General features: G+C 42.4%; 1 protein-coding gene across 1 annotated transcript; it reads right to left on the reverse strand.

Annotated features, from left to right (window-relative positions):
• Positions 1–4,668: 4,668 nt before the first annotated feature.
• On the reverse strand, positions 4,669–13,780 carry RPL34 (ribosomal protein L34). Its single transcript, XM_033956296.1, has 5 exons — positions 13,717–13,780; positions 11,709–11,782; positions 11,384–11,483; positions 8,500–8,603; positions 4,669–4,806 (listed from the first exon to the last, which is right to left on the reverse strand). The coding sequence occupies exons 2-5, from the start codon at positions 11,771–11,773 to the stop codon at positions 4,722–4,724; spliced, it is 354 nt and encodes a 117-aa protein (XP_033812187.1). The 5' UTR covers positions 11,774–11,782; positions 13,717–13,780; the 3' UTR covers positions 4,669–4,721.
• Positions 13,781–13,992: the final 212 nt, after the last annotated feature.

The following is a 13,992-nucleotide window of genomic DNA, read 5'->3' on the forward strand; positions in this document are numbered from 1 at the left end:
GCCGATCAACTCTCGCCGCCCGACGTCAATTCTAACGTCGGAAAGGACGTTCCAGGCAGCCAGGCAGTGATTGGCTAGCCAGAACGTCCTCTTGACGTCAGGCCGCCGCGAGAGTTGGTCGGCCCAGCAGGGAAGAGAAGCAGGGAGATCAAAGGCACGGTGCCGGCCTGATCCCCGATGGCAGCAGTGAGAAGGGAAGGGAAGCAGGTTGGGCACCACTGCTCTAGACGAGAACAGTTGACCGCCCCCCCCCCTTGGTACGCCACTGGAGCAGCAGCGTGTCTGGCCGGCTCATTCGTTCAAAGCCGCGAGTGGCGGCTTCTTGTGAGATCCGCGCCTGAAGCCTCTCTGATGGTGTGACATCAGAGAGGTTTCCGATGCAGGAGTGGATAGCGCAAGGAGCCGCCAACCCGCGGCTTTGAACGAACGAGCCGGCTGCTGCTCCAAAAGGAAGAGAATGATCGCCTCCAGACCGCGGGCCACAAATAAAACCTGGAGAGCCACACGTGGGCTGCTTGTTTGAGACCGCTGCCTTAGAGGAAACACTGCCTAAGACCCTGGGGGAGCCCGGGCCCCCTGTCACCTCTGGGCCCCTGAATGCAGGACTGGTAGTACTGCCCTGATGGCGGCCCTGGCTGGGCACAATGGACCACTGGTCTGAGCCAGCAGCGGCAATTCTTATGTGTGGTTAATATACAGCACTGCATTTGTCTAGTACAGTGTTTTTCAACCTTTTTTGGGCAAAGGCACACTTGTTTCATGAAAAAAATCACGAGGCACAATGACCACAATCACGGACCACCATTAGAAAATGTTAAAAAATTTAACTCTGTGCCTATATTGACTATATATAAAGTAACTAGTGTTTAAGCCCGTTACATTAACGGGTGCTAGAATATATGGCTGTCTGTCTTTATTTATGTCTCTCTCCCTGCTCCTGTCTCTTTCTTCCTTTCTTTCTGTCTCTCTCCCTGGCACCCTTTGTCTGTCTGTCTTTCTTTCTGTCTCTCCCACCCCCCATTCCCTTCCCCTTCCCCCCACCACTTTCCTTTGCAGAAGCAGCAGCGGTATTTCCCTTCCCCTCCAGGTCCCTGTGAAGTAGTAGCAGCATTTCCCCCCCCCACCACCACTTTCCTTTGCAGAAGCAGCAGTGATATTTCCCTTCCCCTCCAGATCCCTGTGAAGTAGTAGCAGCATTTCCCCCCCCCCACCACCACTTTCCTTTGCAGAAGCAGCAGTGATATTTCCCTTCCCCTCCAGGTCCCTCTGAAGCAGTAGCAGTATTTTCTCCTACCCCCCCCCATTCCCTTCTCTCCCCCCCACTTTCATTTGCAGAAGCAGCAGTGATATTTCCCTTCCCCTCCAGATCCCTGTGAAGTAGTAGCAGCATTTCCCCCCCCCCACCACCACTTTCCTTTGCAGAAGCAGCAGTGATATTTCCCTTCCCCTCCAGGTCCCTCTGAAGCAGTAGCAGTATTTTCTCCTACCCCCCCCCCCATTCCCTTCTCTTCCCCCCCACCACTTTCCTTTGCAGAAGCAGCAGTGGTATTTCCCTTCCCCTCCAGGTCCCTCTGAAGCAGTAGCAGTATTTTCTCCCACCCCCCATTCCCTTCTCTCCCCCCCCCCCCCCCCCACTTTCATTTGCAGAAGCAGCAGTGATATTTCCCTTCCCCTCCAGGTCCCTGCTGAAGCAATAGAAGCATTTTCCCTCACCCCCATTCCCTTCTCTTACCGTGAGCTGCCCTGCTCCGTTCGGCCCCTCCCCTTCCCTTCTTGCGTGCTGAAGGTTCTCTGCTGCGGCTGAAGGTTTTTTTTCGGCGGCTCTTCTCACGATCCCCGTGGTGGCTGATCCTCCTGTTCAAAGCGGCCTGCTGAGGTTCGCGGCCGGCTGTAACGAACCTCGCAGGCCGCTCTCCAACTCGGTAGCATGTTCCCTCTGACGCGATCACGTCAGAGGGAACGTGCTACCATGTGGAGAGCGGCCTGCGAGGTTCGTTACAGCCGGCCGCGAACCTCAGCAGGCCGCTTTGAACAGGAGCGGTAGCGGTTGTTGCGGGAAGGGGGGAGTCGGCGACGTGCAGGCCGCTGTGAACAGGAGCGGCAGCAGGACCATGAGCCCTCCTCCCGCCATCCGCCGCCAGCGCTGCTCCTGTCACCCGATGCACCTAACTGGCACATACGCCTCAAGCCGCGGCCACGGACGGACACAGCACACATGAGGTCCCCACAGGAGATGAGGCGCCGCTGCTAACAGCCAAGGTAGGTGCTGGGAAGAAGGCTGGGGACTCACGCATGCGCACTCCTGCGACCACAGACCTACAGCGCACGGAACACGCAAATAGGAGTGCGCATGCGCGAATTAGCCTTTTATTATATAGGATTCTCTTGAATAGGAATCAAATAAACACAAAGAAAGTATTTTATAATTACTTTATTATGAAATATTAAGTAAACAGAATAGTGAAAAATTATAAAATACTTTATTCAGTGCGAAACCTGGGCCTGTTTGGCTGAACACAAAGCTGATATTTTGGCTGGAATCGAAGAAAGACACACACGTAGCTCTTCGTCAACAGCTCTGTCTCTCTCTGTATTTGGTTTTTATAGCATACAAAAATAGACAAATATACCCTCCATCCTTTTTATTAAACCACAATAGCAGTTTTTAGCGCAGGGAGCTGCGCTGAATGCCCAGCGCTGCTCTTGATGCTCATAGGCTCCCTGCGCTAAAAACCACTATTGCGGTTTAGTAAAAGGTGACCATATTGTAAAATATAGACAGCAGATATAAATTCAGAACTGTGCATAGTAAGTGAAGGGAAGTTTTCATCTCTGGGAATTTACCCAGTTAACTATTATGTTATTTGGGCAAATTCCTTTGAAAACTGTGGTAATACTGCCTCCACTTTGCTAAATTTAAAATAAAATCATTTTTCCTACCTTGTCTGGTGATTTCTGGTTGCACTTTCTTCTTCTGACTGTGCATCCAATCTTTCTTCCCTTCTATCAGCCTGTATGCTTTCTCTCCTCCACACCTCATTCCCTCCCCCAACTTTTTCTTCCTCTCTCCCTGACCTTTCTTTCTTTTTTTCTGTTTCTCTTCTTTCCTTCTGTTTTCCTGCCTGCCCCCTTTCTTTCTTTCTCCCTGCCGTTCCCTAAGCCACTGCCGCTGCCATCGGGGAACAGGACCCACCAATGGATAACAGGCCCCAAAGCCGACGCCGACACATGCTCTCCCTGACGTCAATTCTGCAATCGGAGAGGAAGTTCCGCCCAGCCAGGCAGCGATTGGCTGGCCCGAACTTCCTCTCCGACTGCAGAATTGACGTCGGGGAGAAGACTTATCGGCTCGATAGATTAGATCACCAAGACAAAGTGAGTCCTGGGTGATCGACTCACTTTGCCTTGGCGAGCTACTGGCGCCCCTGCCTCGGGCCCCCTGTCAGCTCCGGGCCCCTGAATGCAGGACTGGTAGTACTGCCCTGATGGCGGCCCTGCGGCACACCAGGCAACATCTCGCGGCACACTAGTGTGCCGTGGAACAGCGGTTGAAAAACACTGGTCTAGTAGTACTACAGAAATATGTGCCGATTGCCATCACCAGTGATTGGCACATGAAAATTTAGCGACCCTCAGCGGCTCTCATTTGCATGCATGGTTTGTGAAAGAATGGCTCACCTTTTTGAAATCATTACAGTTGTGGCTGCCACAGCGGCCTGTTGGATTTTACCAACATTTGAGAAATCTTCCCCTTAGTAGCTTCACTACATGGCCCCCTAGTCCTAGTATGTTTGGAAAGAGTAAACATGCAATTCACATCTATTCCACTCCAATCAGTATTTTACAGACCTCTATCATATCTCCTTTCAGTGGTCTCTTCTCCAAGCTGAACACTAGCCACAGTCATCCTATTTTTTTTTTCTTCATCACCCATCTCTACCCTTCTAATCCACTATATCTTTTTTGAAATATAGTGACCAGAATTGCACACAGTATTTGAGATGTAGTCACACCATGAAGAGATACAAAGGCCTTATAACATTCTACTTTTTGTTTTCCATTACTTTCCTAATAATTCCCCACTGCTGCACACTGAGCAGAGGGTTTCAACATATTAACAATGACACCTAAAGCCTTTTCCTGGGTGGTGACCTCTAACGTGGAACCTTCCATCACATAGTAAATAACGGCAGATAAAGTCCTGTGTGGTCCATCCAATCTGCCCAGCAGTCACATTCATTATCACATAGCTATACTTTGGGTTCCTCTTTCTGCATGAATCATTTTGCACTTGATGACATTAAGCTTCATCTGCCATTTGGTTGTCTTGTTTCCCAAGGTCCTCTTGAAGTTTAACAATTTAATAACTATGTCATCAGCAAATTTAATTACCTCATTACTAATTCCCATCTATAAATCATTTATAAATATTGAAAAAAGCTCCAAAGATTCCTGGAGAACCCCATTATCTACCCTTCTCCACTGAGAATATTAACCTTTTAACCTGATTTCTATCTTTTAACCAGTTCTTAATCCATAATAGGACATTACCTCCTACCCTCTGACTTTCTAATTTCCTCAGGAGTTGTTCATGAGATACAGTCAAATGCCTTCCCTGCCCACCAGAATGGGGAGCACATCTACAAGATTCATAGATGAATGACAGGATACAGGAAAACATTTCTCCTTTATTATACCATGGGAAATACAAACAAATTCCTTTACTTTGATTTCTGACTCTGTGCTTGTGCCTTTAACACCTTTACGACAATCTTCTGCTCCTCAATGAGGAAAGCACGCTTGATTCTGAAAGAAAAATAATAAGATCTTAAAAATTCCTTGTATCATCTACCAAAAACTCAAGTTTCCCCATTATCAAGTGCAGTATAGAACCAATACACAAAATGTGCAGCTCATCCCATGTCTTATAATTCTGTCTCTTTATCCACTAAGTATAACTGATATCACAGACGCCAGCATCTCGCTCAAAGCACTGCCTTCTACATCAATTTACAAGTTTTCATATTTAATGTGGCATGACACACTAACTCAATGCAGTTACACCAGGTACATGATACAGCAAGGTGGAAAATGCAAAAAAGTTATACATTTAAACATTACTCATGCCTCTGCCATTTGTTACACTGGAACCAAACCCTGGCATATTTTGTCTTCTGCCCTCCATTACGAGTCCTCATATCTCGATTCAAGGCTGCTCTTAAAACTCACATATATTCCCCAGCTTTTCTTACAGTATGATTCAATCCACCACCCTCTTGCTCTGCTTTCTATAACTCTCTCCTGTTGACCCACTTCCCCCCCTCCCTCCTTCTCCTCCAGCAAATTGATGTGATATTGTTAACTGAATAGATACCAGTAATGGCTCCTACGGTTTATCAAGCGTTTGTAAATAATTAAATTAAAAAGCAGATTACAGCCTCTGAAATAACTTGAAATTTACAGCTGTGTGGTTATAATGACATTGTAAGAATGCAAGTGGCTATGTTTTAAATATAATATAATGGAGAGAGACAATTTCGATATCTCCAAGGATGAGGAAGGTTGCAGTAGTGCAAATGAAAGACAAATCACAAACAGGAACTTTAGTAGTGCATTCAAAAAGGAACAGATCTTAAGAAAATCCTGGAGGAAAAAAAAGCACATTTTAACAGTATATTGGATGTATACAGAAGGAAAAAATTTATCAAAGACAACCAACTGTGGTCTGAAGGGTATGGGAGAATGAGCACTATCCGTGGACATAAAAACAGAAAAGAGAGGGACCTGGATAAAAAAAGTTTTAGTTATCTTACAAATATAAGATGGAAGTCGAATAACTAGGCAGTCACACTAGACAAACAGATTAAAATCTGCAACTGAATTCTGGGTTCTAGTTGAAGGGTAGAGCTGGAGACAGTAACACAGAAATGACACTGAAAGCCATGGAAGTTCAGACCACAAAGGGAACAAGAAATCAGTAAAATAAATAAAAAAGGAAAGTTCAGGACAAAGCCCAAAGTAATCAGAACCATGCTCTACAGAAAAATGTTACATCAGGGAGTGCTAGGGAGGTAAAATTCCTAGACATCATAAATCATTGCTTCTTGGAACAACTGGTCCAGGAACAGAGGGGGAGCTATTTTAGATTTGGTCCTTACTACTACTACTATTAATTATTGCTATAGCGCTACCAGACGCACGCAGCGCTGCACGGTCACAAAGAAGAAAATAGTCCCTGCTCAAAAGAGCTTACAATCTAAACAGCCAAGACAAACACAATGTCATGGATACAGTTAAGGGGAATGGATAATCAGCAGGTTGGAGGGCAAAGGAGTAGGGTTAAGGATTGAAGATTATATCAAAAAGGTGGGTTTTCAGTCTGCTTTTAAACAGGGGAAAAGGCTTGACAGACAAACTCGGGTAATTTATTCCAAGTATAGGGGGCAGCTAGATGAAAGGAATGAACTCTGGAACTGGCAGTGAAAGAGAAGGGTAAAGTTAAGAGCAGCTTATCTGAGCAATGGAGTTCTCTGGGAGTTGTATAAGGAGAGAGAAGTGAGGAGAGATACTGAGGTCTTTAGTGGAATGCAGGGCATAGTACAGGAGGTAACTGTGTTGAGTCTGCTTGGAAATGGTGTTTCATAATGTGATCAGATTTGAGCTGATATCTGAAGTGACGTCGCTAAAGAAATCTACTGTAGCAGCACTTAATTTTCGAAAGGGCAACTAAGATAAAATGAGGAAAATGGCTAAAAAGAAGCTAAAAGGATCGGTGGCAAAGGTTAGGACTGTAAACCAGGTCTGGACGTTATTTAAAAATAGTATTATGGAAGCCCAGACCAAATGTATTCCATGTATTAACAAAGGTGGAAAGAGAAACTAGAGCCAGCTTGGCTAAAAGGTGAAGTGAAAGAGACTATTAGAGCAAAAAATCAATCCTTTAAAGAACAGAAAAAGGAGCCAATAAGGAGACACAATTTCCGGCAAGTTAGTTGCAAAGCATTGAGAAAAAAAGTGAATTTGGCTTGTTCAGTTTTCTCAATACTGGAGGGGATATTTGTGAGTGGGAAGGGATGATGGGTTTTGTTGATCCTTGTTATGTACTGTTTATGATTCAAAAAACAGTGAATTGCTTCTTTTTATACTTTAATAAAATGATTTAATCATAGCTGTTTGAGACTTGTGTGGATGGGGCAGGGAGAAACTTGAAACAAGCTATGCAAACATAAAAGAGACCTAATATAATGTATGGAAAACCAGGAATTTATTTACATTAGAAAGTTTAAGACTTTCATTTTCTAGGGTGAGGCAGTGTGAACATTTCGGGGCAGATATCTAAAACGGCCCTGTATGGTTAAATTGCACTAGCAAGCCCTAGAAGAGTATCTGTGCTGGTCCTCATATCATTATCCAGTTACTGCTGGGGTGGACCCAGAAGTTACAGGTGCCACAGATATTCAGTGCCAGCACCTGCATAGCTAACTGGTCTTGCTGAAGCGCACAAAAAGCAACCCTTCTATGCCTGGTTACGGCACTGAATATCAGCCATACCTGGATAACTTCTGGGTGCAGCCAAATATCCAGATATTCAGTACTGTTGCTTTGATGAAATATAACACTCCTGACATACTCTTCCTGGTCAAAGAGCAATCATTCTTTAAGAGTCTGAAAAATCTGCTTGCCGATTTCCCCCACCCTGAGAAGTATCACATTTACGTTAGAGCAACCAGAAGAGAAAAAGTGACAGATAGATTAGGCAGGGGAAAAAAGAGCAGGAAGGGTAGCATAGCAACACTGAAGGAAGTTGAGCAGCTAAGGGTTGGAATATATGCACTCACTAGGCTAGGATGTATAAATGCGATGGGTGTAGAGAAGGAAACATTATGCTACTGTGTCACCCAAAGGCTGAGGATAGGAGAACATGGCAAGTGTATTTCAAGTATCATGAATTTGATATACCATCTTTCTGTGGTATAACAGACATTTACAGTATTATATGCAGGTACTTTCTCTGTCCCTATTGGGCTCACAATCTTAAAGTTTTGTGCCTGGGGCAATGGAAAGTTAAGTGACTTGTCCAGGCTCACAAAAAAGCGACAGTGGGAATTGCCCTAACCATTAAGCTACTCTGCTATTTCCTAGTAATTAACATTTTTGAAAAATTCTCCCAACTTTGTCTATGATGTCAACTGCCACAGAAAGCGTTCTGAACACTTTTTCCTGTCCAGTAACAGACGGTGAAAAAAAGCTAACAAAGTAAATTCAAGATACTGGAATTCAAGTCACCTGGAATTTGAAACAACTATGTTGCTACAAAGCTCATATGCACTTCTGAATAATATTCATGCTGATATCATAAAGGGCATCACAGCCTATAAGAAACTTCTCAGAACATTCAGATAAAGTACTATTTATTCCAATCCATAGGTATTTCAAAATTTCCCTAAATTAACTCAGAAATCACATGCTTAAGCACAAAAACTTTTTTTTTAATTGTACCTGTCACGGACACATTTAGCACACATGGAACCACCATAAGCTCTGCTGACATGTTTTTTTGTTTTAGACAATCTCATCAGAACTTTGGGTCTAACGGCACGGACCTATAAAAAGAAAAGAAAATATGAATATTTCATTAACACCAGGCTTTCTAATCATTTTAAAGAAGTAATTAAACATTTATGTACTTTTATAAAATCCCAGTCTTTAAAACAAAAAATTCAAATAATGGTTAGAGCATTCTTTAATGAATTGATGGGCCTGGCTGCAGTTCAGCTACATTGCCACACGTGCTAGATGCTAATGCCAAAATTGAGCTGGCGTTAGTTCTAGCCGCGTAGCGCACGGTAATATCCTGCGTGCACTAAAAACACTAACGCACCTTAGCAAAAGAAGCCCTTAATGTTTTAATTATCTTTTTTTACTTTTATTTTACTTGATTGTGTTATACTCAAACTTACTATAAACTCATCTTTAGGTAGCCTGAGGCTTTTTTACCCCTTATAAATGTAATTATAATAACATGGATTGATTGTAGTAATATAATAAGAACAAGAGTAGATATCTCAGTAGTACATAATTCCACTGTTGGTTTTTCAAATTTATAGCAATTTTGGATCACATGGTCAGACAATTATTTAGATTTACTGGTCTTTATAACAACCATTTGTCCAATATTCCTATATCCCTCTACATGGCAGATTATTGTAGCAGCATCCATGGCAAAGGATCACAGCAAGTAACTCTTTGGATGTTCCAACAAGTTTTTATTCAAGAAGCAATTGATGCTCCATCCTCTGGGGCTAGATCAACATTTCACATTAATGTATATCAAGAATGCCAGACTTAAATCAGAAACTCAACCAAGTTCTATTTTGAAAGAGAGATAAAATAGAACTATACACAATTGAGTAGCCATTGTGTTAACAATGACTCCTGATGAAAGCAACCTCTTCAGGTACCGAAAACACTAGCCGTGTTGACATTTTATTCTTTACACAATCTGATGAATAAAGATCCCAAGTGGAAGCATCTCTTTTTTTTTTATTATTATTATTTATTTATCAAATTTTTACATGTTATAAATCAAATATCCACTTGTACAGAAAGTTGAAGAAAAGCAGGAAAATAATACTCAAAAGTAAAATACATGGTAATCAAGTAAAATAAAATAAAATTTTTAGCTTAAATTCAGCTCAAGTCCTCAAAATTAGATCCAAGAAGGATAAGGCGGACTTAGTAACAAATACTAACAACTATCAATTCAAATATTAGGAAAACAAGATCCCTTGGCTGAGGAAGGATATCATTATTCAAATGCACTTCACTTTGATTTTCCTTCATCTAGCCAAGTTCCTACCAAAAAGGCTGTCAACTGGAATGGTTCAAAGAATACATATTTCTTCATATGGTATTGTATTACACATTTATAAGGGTGTCGAAGAAAAAAAGTCCCACCAAGAGATATAACTCCTGGTTTCAACAAAAGAAACTCTCGCCTTCTTCTCTGGGTTTCCCGTGCCAAGTCTGGAAACATTAATATTTTTTGTCCAAGAAATTCTTTCATTTTGTTTCTAAAGAACAACCTAAGCAACCAGTTTTTATCTGGGGCAAGAGCCACAGTAAGAAGCAATGTTGCCGGAGATGCAAGCTCTCTATCCGAAAGTTCCAAAATTGCTGAAACATTAATTGGTTGATTATTCTCCTGTTGTTTAGATGGTGATTTAATAGGTTTCATTGGTAGGTAATATACTTGAGTAAGTGGTGGTAATGTATCCTCTGGAATACCCAAAATCTCCAACATATAACGTTTCAACATATCCCTAGGCGTCACTGAGGGTATCTTAGGAAATTTAATCAGTCGGAGATTATTATTACGCGAAAAATTCTCCAAAGTTTCCAATTTTCTACGCATATTTGTATTATCTTTTATTATTGCTTCATTAAGCTGTTTTGATGCTTTTAATTCCTGTTGTATATTCTCAATAGAATTCTTAGATTCACCAATTTCAACTTTTATATTTTTTATCTCAGTTTCTTGAAGAGTAATTTTATTTTCCAGCTGCAAAAGCTGGGACTTGACAAACTTGGCTAGGTCAGCCACCAAATCCCAAATTGAATCCAGTGTTACTTCTCTGGGTTTTTCAATAACATATGAAGAATTAAAAGTTTGAATAGTCTCACCAGTTTTCAGCTGTTCCTGGTAATCCTTCTGCTGGCCTGAAGTAGTCCTTGATGTTTCCAATTCCTCAATATTCTTTGGACTCACCTGAAAACTCAGGGAGTCCATCTCCACGCTCCCCTCACTGTTCTCCCTGGCCTCCGAGGGTAGATGCCTGCCTTCTACCGGCAGCTCCTCCTCTCGTGGGGAGCTGGTAACCTGAGGAGGTGGGGGAGGTGCCCTAGCGTCGGGGCTCAGCGTAGTCTCCAGCCCCAAGGAGATCGCCTCATTCCCGCCCCTCTGAGGCGTCTCCAGCGGGGGCACCGACGCTGCCGGGACATCCTGCATCCGACGCAGTAGTTCTTCTATGTTGCCGAACGAGGGGACCGCCGAACGCCGCGAGGCTCCAGCGGCGCTGCGGCCTCTCCTCTTCGGCATTCTGAGTAAGTAATTCTTTCCAAAGAAAAGTTTTCAGAAAATCTCTGGCATGCTGCTCAGCGTCCGGGACCGTCGGCCATCTTGGATCCGCCTAAAAGCATCTCTTTATCTCTACTTTGACTGACTGATATTTGTTAGACGTGGGGTAGTTTTCATCTTTTGGTGGGTATGTTACTGTGGGCAATTATTATTTTATAAAAGTTAGTATGCTGCTTAGAAATAATGCAAATAAATAAGCAATTTTATTTTATGCCACAACATGAAACTTTTAAGAACCATACTTACACCACGCAGTCTTCCTGGGCATATGCCACATGCTGACTTAGGTGTCTTCCCAACTTTTTTGGTATAAAGGTAGACAATTCTGTTACCTGGTGTTCGGGACCTATATGCGAGAGTAACACAAATTTTTATAACTATGGAAAACTAGACTAATACCCTCCAATGTGTAGACCTCATACTAGGCACCAAAAACAAAGACATTGAAATCTGCTTCATGAGAAATGGAATACTGTTGTCAAAAGTTAACACCTTAATAAACTAAGGTACCATCAGCTTCTGTTACTTTAACCAACATTTAAGTATATTATACAAGAGAAATTGAACTTACAGTCTGGTTTTATTGGATGTTGTATTGTAGGACAACCTACGACGGTATGTCAGGCGTTGCACCATGATTTATTTCTTAAAAAAAAAAAAAAAAGAAAGAAAATTTTTCTAAATACAAAATATGAACACAAACATGCAATATATTATACATTACTTTGTCTTGTAAAGTTGCACAGGAATTAGCTTGGAATATATAACAAAAAGACACTTTAAAGTAGGGAAAACAAATTCCTAAAAGAATCTCAGATACATCCAGAAAAGACTTTTGATCAAAATACCTAATACAGGGAATAAGCCTGGGAATACAGGGAATACGCCCTCTCGCCGAGAATCTCGGAGAGAGGGAGAATTAGAAGGCCTTTAGCATGCGCAGATGCTTGCTCAAGGCCAGCAGAGGCAGGAAAATCTTCTAGCGGCACCGGCACGTCCTGTGGGCTGCGTGCCGATGCCAGACGGGGGGAGGAGGGAGGTAAGTTCAAGTTGTTCGGGCGGGGGGTGCCGGTTCGAGTGGGGGGGAGCGATGCCGGTTATTGGGGGGGGGGGGTGCTCACAAATCGAGTCAACACTCGGTTTGCGAGACAAGTTTTGCGAGAATGTTTTGCTCATCTTGCAAAACACTTGCAAACTAGGTTACTCGCAAATCGAGGTTTGACTGTATTGGCTAAATAATGTATCTAATAACGACTAAAATAAAAACAATAGCTTTAAGATAGCCAGGGCTCAATCATGGCTAATCACAACACATATATCCAAAAAGGAGAAGTCAAATATATAGTTATAGTCCCAGGTTACTTTATTCTTCAATCATCCAATTCTGAAACTGTTTTTTACAATCCACACATTTTATTAGAGTCTATAGGTGATTCAAAACTTAATTTAATAACAATAATGGTGTTAGTGCTCACAAAATGGCTCATAGTGAAACATATATAGTGAAACAGCACCATTTTCAAACATTGCACTGATCTTCATAATGTCAATAGTAACCAAAGAGAAAGTTTTGTAGTCAAAATCTATCCACAGAACATTGCAGAAAATTGCTACAGTGGAGCAAGAGAATGGAATTATAGAAGCTTTGAGCCATGACAGTTTTTTCTATTTTGGTTTATGAATTGGAGATTTGAAAATCTAAAATGATTACAGTTAGTCTGCTTGGCAGATTTTGACTCAACAAAAATTTCTCTTTGCTCACTACTGACATGAGGATCAGTGCAATGATTGAAAATGGTGATTTCACTAGACTGAAAAATGAGCATGGAGAGCTATGTAGCCATTTTCTGAGCACCATCACCATTATTGTTATTAAATTAAGTTTTGAATCGCGCATAGACAGACTCTAATATAATATTCTTGTGTGTGGATTATGTTAAGTAAAAGACAGTTTCAGGATTGGATAATCACCAAGACAGCCAGACTCCGGGAACTTGTTCACTTCCTTCAAAAAAATCTTCAACACTAAGAAACCCAACAAGCGAAATACTTATATTTCAAAAGAATATTGCTAGAAATCGAAACACAGGATAGCACTTCTAAATTCCCATTTCCCCAGTCTTCCAAATTTACAAAGAGCTCTTAAAAGGCCAGGGTGCTTCCACTTTTTCACTCTTCGAAAAGACCGGCTCCACTGGCTAGGACAAAGTGCCGGGCGGCCAGAAACAAAAAGACGGGGAGCGGTAAGCAAGCATCCTCATCTCTCACTGAACACTACTGCATAACGTGAATTAACTTGAAACTTTTCTGTCAGCCAGGTGGCATATAAGCAAGTAAGAACGCGCGCGCTCTGGCCCAGCACCTCCAGCCACCCTACGCAGACAGCCCCTAGTAGTCAGTAGTGCCGTCTCACCCACTCCAGAGACCTCAAACTTCCCCCCAAATCCCCCATTTCTCCAATCGCACTCAGCCTCCGTGCTCACTTTACGGTCTTCCGAAACTTCAGCCTCCGCCAACAACTAATAATCGAGGATGGAGGCAGATTCTGTTTTGAAAAATGTAATACCAAACTACAGTACCTGCAGACGCCGTAACCGGAAGAGAAAAGAAAGAACGTGAGGGTGAAAGTTCAATATACGTAGCATTTCGAGCCTCGTTCTAATGTCATAATAATGCAAGCCTCACTCTGGTGCTCCAATAGTCTCTTAGTGTATTACCAAGTCTTATTCTGAAGTTCCAATAGTTTCTCTCATTGTTTCAAAACAACCTCATTCTGGTGGCCAATAGTTTCTCTCAGTGTCTATCAAGCCTCACTCTGACATAACTATTCTCCTCCCCTCTCCGTATTATTTTTG

The sequence above is a fragment of the Geotrypetes seraphini genome, chromosome 1 (assembly GCF_902459505.1).
Source record: "Geotrypetes seraphini chromosome 1, aGeoSer1.1, whole genome shotgun sequence".
Classification (NCBI taxonomy): domain Eukaryota; kingdom Metazoa; phylum Chordata; class Amphibia; order Gymnophiona; family Dermophiidae; genus Geotrypetes; species Geotrypetes seraphini.

Bases quoted from the DNA above. Each gene is read 5' to 3' on its own strand.
- RPL34 (XM_033956296.1), bottom strand. From the start codon at position 11,773: ATGGTGCAACGCCTGACATACCGTCGTAGGTTGTCCTACAATACAACA. The intron at 8,604-11,383 runs GTAAGTATGGTT...TTCTTTTTATAG, and splicing joins GCCCAGGAAGACTGCGTGGT to GTCCGTGCCGTTAGACCCAA. The intron at 4,807-8,499 runs GTACAATTAAAA...TTTTTCTTTCAG, and splicing joins GCTAAATGTGTCCGTGACAG to AATCAAGCGTGCTTTCCTCA.